This window comes from Suillus discolor (assembly GCF_016758755.1).
Source record: "Suillus discolor strain FC423 chromosome Unknown F5147scaffold_16, whole genome shotgun sequence".
Taxonomy (NCBI): Eukaryota; Fungi; Basidiomycota; class Agaricomycetes; order Boletales; family Suillaceae; genus Suillus; species Suillus discolor.
In genome coordinates this window covers 622092-628091 of record NW_024541263.1, presented here as the reverse complement: position 1 = coordinate 628091, position 6000 = coordinate 622092, and the positions used below count along the sequence as shown (strand labels likewise).

General features: G+C 40.4%; 1 protein-coding gene across 1 annotated transcript; it reads left to right on the top strand.

Annotated features, from left to right (window-relative positions):
* Positions 1 to 781: 781 nt before the first annotated feature.
* Positions 782 to 1584, top strand: F5147DRAFT_651168 (uncharacterized protein; the record flags this gene model as incomplete). Its single annotated transcript, XM_041433521.1, has 7 exons — positions 782 to 826; positions 852 to 923; positions 1001 to 1036; positions 1089 to 1207; positions 1249 to 1270; positions 1351 to 1455; positions 1510 to 1584. 7 exons carry the CDS (start codon positions 782 to 784, stop codon positions 1582 to 1584), a joined length of 474 nt encoding a protein of 157 aa, XP_041295127.1.
* Between the last annotated feature and the right edge of the window lie 4416 nt (positions 1585 to 6000).

The window sequence follows — 6000 nt, the reverse complement described above, 5'->3', positions numbered from 1 at the left end:
TCACAATTGTACAATATGCATAAGACTTGGATGGCCTCCACAATATTACCCTTCAAGTAATTTCACCATTTGGTAATAATTAGTGAAGCAGCCGAAAAAGTGCACTCACTAGATACTGAAGTTGCCATGATAGACAAGTAGCCATGGGCAAGCAATACCCACACTAAATATTATTAAGCATTTAACTACAAGTTCAACTTAGTAGGCTGGCCTGTCCATCAAGCACTCACAGTTAGAGTCTGATTGGGACACTTACCAATGCTGGTTCATAGATAATCACCCTCACAAGGACAAAGAATGTCAGTTACTGCAGGCATTTTCTCATTTTCCTCCACCAAACATCCAAAAAACATTGATTAAGAAGATAGAAATTCCCTCTCATTTTTCCTATCAAAACATTGAAAAAAAGTAATTCATGTTTTAATGATGTTCTGTGTGTGGAACATGATGCAAAAATTGAACATGTTCCTTCAAAAATAATACTGTATTTTCTATTTATTATCATTGAAATAACAGCTTAAAATAATGTTAATGTTCTTCTCTGTGTTTTTCAAATATACTATGTTTTTCAAATGTTCTGTGTATATTTGAAAACACAGAAAAGAAAATTAATATTATTTAAGCTATTATTTCAAAGACAATAGATGGAAAATACAGCATTATCCTTGAAGGAACATGTCCAATTTTTGCATCATGTCCCACACACAGAACATCATTAAAACATGAATTACTTTTTTTCAATGTTTTCACAGGAAAAATGAGGGGAAATTTCTATCAATCAATGTTTTTTGGATGTTCAGTGGAGGAAAATGAGAAAATGCCTGCAGTGAGTGCCTCTTTCTGTGGTGTAGATTTTGCTAAATCAAGAGTCTCAGCTATTGTCGACTGGAAAGAATGTCAATGCAAAGATTATCATGCAATGGGTAAGGATAATGACCAGTGGAATATAATTCGCAACTATAGCATTACTGATGACAATACTAATTAATCACATGCTAAGACCATCTTGTTAATGAGGGAGGATATTACAAGAAAGGTACATCTACCTCATTTCCACATTCTATGTTATAACTAATGACTTAATATAGTCGTCTACTTATTCTCACCTTGAAGAAGTGGAAGCCATTGGCTGCATATTTGATATGACACAAGATGAGGCTGCTCGACAGGCATCCAACTTTGTCATGGACTCTAACCTCATAGTTAAGTTGATTAATGAGCATCAACTGGATGCTCATGCTATTTTAGATTGGGTCATGACCACAATGAAGTATGTCTTCTTCTTTTGGACTTCTGTTACCTCCCTGACATATTCACAGGGCAAAAGGCTATAATATATCTGTGCCATAGTTTATAGAGGGAGTAGGGGCTTATGAAATTCTACTTTCAAAGCTGAATGAGGCTCCTGTGACCATTACAGGAGGATGTGGCCAATTATGGTACTGGAGAAAACTTGTGAGTACTCAAGCTTGTTTATATTCAACAATTAACTAGAGTCTGCTTAAATAGCAAAGTTTGGGCATTGACCCAAAGAAGTCTAGTGGCAGAAGCTTCTTGACTATGCTTTCCAGTATAAGTTTATGATCAAGAAGTGGCCTGATGTTGTTCCCCTTATTGATCCCAAATTAAACCCTCACAACCTGAGTTCACAACATTTCAAGCTGCTCATCATCCCTTTCATCAAGTGCAAAGCACATTCCTATAATAAGGCAGAACTCCAGACCAAAGCCGATAACTTATTGGAGATAAAGAAAAAGAAGTCTAAGGGTAAGCACTGAGCTCAGGAGCACACTATGGAAGACATTGTAGGACTGGAAGTCCTTACAGCCTTGTCGAGGCTATTTTTGTGGTATCCCTCAGCACCCTATTACTTTCCTACATGAAGTGCAGCTTTCCTGTGAGTCACGCATAGCGGTGTGTGTGAGGAATGATAGCTAGATGAGAAGAGGTGAAAGGGGGTGAAAGGGTGAAGTGGGGTAAAAACTCAAATAGACCTCTGGACACGAGTATAGATTCGGCCCAAGGGGATTGCTACTGAGAACGATTCCTCTAAGTAAAATATGGAGGGGAAACTTAGAAACTAGTAAGGGTAAATGAGAATGGAAGAGCGCGCGACGTTGCGCTGATGCGATGCGAGTGCGAGCGAACCGCCGAAGGTGTGATATGATATGTGACCGAGCAGCCGAAAATTTGACTGTGCGCGAAAGTGTGGAGAAAAGCCGATGGTTTATATGAACACGCCTTTAGCGGTTATGTGAAGGAGATGCAATGCGACAATAAAGCGGGAGGAGAGTTATGATGATAAGTGCGATGAGCGATGCGTGAATGTTTTTAGTGTGACCGTTAATACAGCGCGCGATGTAGTCGGCCGAAGGTTTTTAGACTTAGGGTCAGAGTGTTGCATGCAAATGGATGAAAATTTTGGTAGCAGGAAAAGAGAAGATACATGAAAAATCATAAGTCTAAGGTATATATGATAGCGCGTGTAGTGCTGTTCGGAACTGAGAAGATAGTGGTAATATGTATCAAGGGTCCATAGCACAAGTAATGAAACATAAGCGATATCACCTTCAGAAATATAATCAGTCTAACGCGAATGAGATAAAATATGCACCAATGGACAAGCGGAGGACATGGATAGGACGGAGGAAGGATGCGCGACGTAGTAGTGATAGCATGCGCTGCACTAAGACCTGAGGAACACTGCAAAAATAACCTCTACGAGGCTACAAGGACTACAAGTCCTACAGCGGCTGCTACTTTCCCGCAACAGCCGCAATGTTCCTGCGCGTGCGCACAGCCGCGCTTAGCAGCCGCTTTTCTCGCGCTTCATCGGCCAATGTTCCACACCCATCCAAAAACCAACCCAATGGTATGTTATTTCATGATTATATTTACATATCAGACCATTTTTGCATCAGACCACCTTTATTACATATAGCTTTACATACATAGCTTGGTAGCATGTCGGCTCGGTTCCGTGTGACAGCGCTTAGCACAATACTTAAGCACTAGCAGTACATATCATTCAGTAGATTGTTTTCCGGATGTTCCAGTAGCAAACTCCCATTAGCCTACAGTTGGTAGCTATTGGCAATCAGTATCTGTTTACCGCTTGCATCGTATCCGTTATTGCCTCGCTCTACATCTATTCCTATTGTCCTTCATCTCTATTATCATCCGAAACCCTTGCGCATTGGCCGCTTCGCAGCCACACGCGCACACCCGACGCTTTCCCGCGCTTCGCATCGGCCGACAAGCGGCACCTTCTGCGTCCATTTCTAGACCTTTGCTGCACTAGCTTCCCCTTTAGGGTCGAATGCACTTGTTCCACAAGTATAGCAGATAGGCAGTGCACGACCTACAACATGAAGATATTAGTTTGGAGCCTATAGCACCACTCTGAGTTGTAAACTTACAACGTCATGAGTGAATTAGATGTTAATGTGCCTGAAATTGAGTTCACAGCTTGGCTAGATGGTATGTAGTCTCCATGTTGTCATTATACCTTATTTTTCTGATATTACTCATGTAAGAATGTCTCAAGCAGCTCAAGGACGAGGTACCAAAGATGTGGTACTGTGCAAGCTGGTCAACTCCGCAAAATTCAAAATGTCTATTTCCAAAGATACTTAGCAGTTCATGAAGCACATTCAGATGGTCTCATTCCCTCTACTTAAGAAATGCCACCAAGTGACCATGAATCTCCTTCTGTCACTTTGAGCCCCCTGACCTTGCCATCAAATTAACATCACGCTACAAATACCATGCCAGTACATCACTGAGAGAGAAGTTATTCTACTCAGGTGTCAGATCTCTTTGATTGTGAACCCCACCCTGTTCTGCCTACAATGAGAGAAGAACCTGCCAGTGGTGGAAGACAACAAACTAGCCTCCCATTTAAGGCACAGAAAATTTTGCAGATAAATACAGCATAACTCCGTTTTCCATAAAAGACTTGAATTACAGAACAGGTAACTCATATCTAAAGCTATCACTTGACATCTTACATCTTTTTCCTGTAGTATTACACTTGTATATAACATTACCTACTAAGTCATCAAGTGCACAACCTCATAGAGGCTTTTTGTTAATACTGACTAGATAGTGACTCTGTCATATCCCGCGTTCTGGACCTGGACCAATCATGCAATCATCTCTGGACTTCTGGATCCAGTTAGCTCCTATCTTCCGTGCCTTTTCCCTTTAGTATTTCCCTTATCAGTTAGTATGCTTTATTTTCCGTCCCTTATTCATTTCTGTCTTCATTTTACTAAGTTCTGATAGACTAGTGTTCGTTCCACATGCTCCATCCATAGCCTCGCACTGCACTAACTGATTCTCCGTTATGTCCTTCATAGTATATAAACCCTGTAAAGTCTCTGTATTTCCTCAGTTCAAATATTATCTTAGATTCTGCTCATTCCCTCCTCCATTCAACTTGAGTCTCTTCTCGTCGTCTCCAACAGTCTTAGGATTGACTCCTATTGACTTACCACCTCCGCCTCTACCTTAGGTAGTCCTCTGCTGTTTCCTTTCTAGTTCGGACATCGTCCAGATTAGTCTTATCACTTGTTCCCGAACATCCGCCGGAATTCCTGCGCATCGGACTCCAGACTCCGGACATCATCCTTTAGCCCTCGGAAGTTAGGGGCACATACTCAGGTAAGGGGCACAGCACACGAGCTGAAGCCAAGCCCTTCGGATCTGAACCCTTCAGCACATTCTTAACAGACTCAAGCAAGTATTGTATTATCTATCTCAATGTGTATATAATATATAAGCTATTAGTATAATAGTTCTTGCTAAAAATCTATTGTAAACTTAAGACTGGCCTGATAGGATGGGTGTTTAGGAATTTGGCTTCTATCTAAGCAACCTCAGCATAGGTACTATTGAACCAATTTTAGTATTATCAGATTTTTCATTCAATAAGAATCTTGATGCTCTTCTTTCTACCTTCTGTTCCTAGGAAACTAATTTGTCTACTACCAGCAATCTAGCAAGTATATATTTACATCTGCATGTGCAGTGCTATGTAATATGATAACTTAAGTCATACTTGTTGATATTGCAAGGGGAGCAGTATGGATCTAATAAGCTATTGATCCTTTGGTTGGCTACTTGCTACTTGTCTTTACTATTAGTGAGTTAGGATTTCTCCTTTTACTTATTATTTCACCATTGGGTCAATTTCCTATATGTGAGCCTTATGCCCTTACTGTATGGCAAGCAGAAGTGATCCGCTTTTTAAACACGTTTGTCTGACATATTATTTTGCCAAACCTACAACCACTGACAGATAATAAAACTTTACATAATACATAATGCATATATATGAACTAATGTATGAATTATGTTGTGATAATAATGAAACTGATCTCAAACAATGATATATATTTGAGGAGGTGTATCTCATTGAACATTTTTAGCATAAAGAATATCTTATGTGAGAAGTAAAAGAAATATATTTTCTTGCTATTTGTACTATTGGTGGGCAATGATTTCATCAGTAACATAGGTTAGATGCTCAATTAGCATGATTATATTTGCTACCCAGCCTCTATCTCAGTAATCCATTTGTAATACACTGTCATATCTGTTACGCTGACCATCGGTCGGCATGTGCGAACTTGGATGGGTCTTCTTAGCGACGGCTCGAGTGAGCCCACCGAGGCTAAGGGTGTTCGGCGACTTGACAGAATGTCAAGGGTTCCTCCGGTTATCTCGGTAAGATGGCGCTGGTCGAGATACAGAGCTAGCGGATACGGCTAAGCGTGGGGAGCGACTTAGAAGTGCAGTCTAGACAACTAAGCTGGGAGGCTTAGTTGAACAAGTTTCAAGGTAGAACCAAGTAGATTAAAGTAAAGTCTAAGTGCAATAATCTGTCTACTTATATATGTCAATATACAAGCGTTCAAGCTCAGTCTGTATCTAATAGTATATCTGGGATCTATGATAAGAGACCGTGAGGTCAACCATGAGGACAGATAAGATACA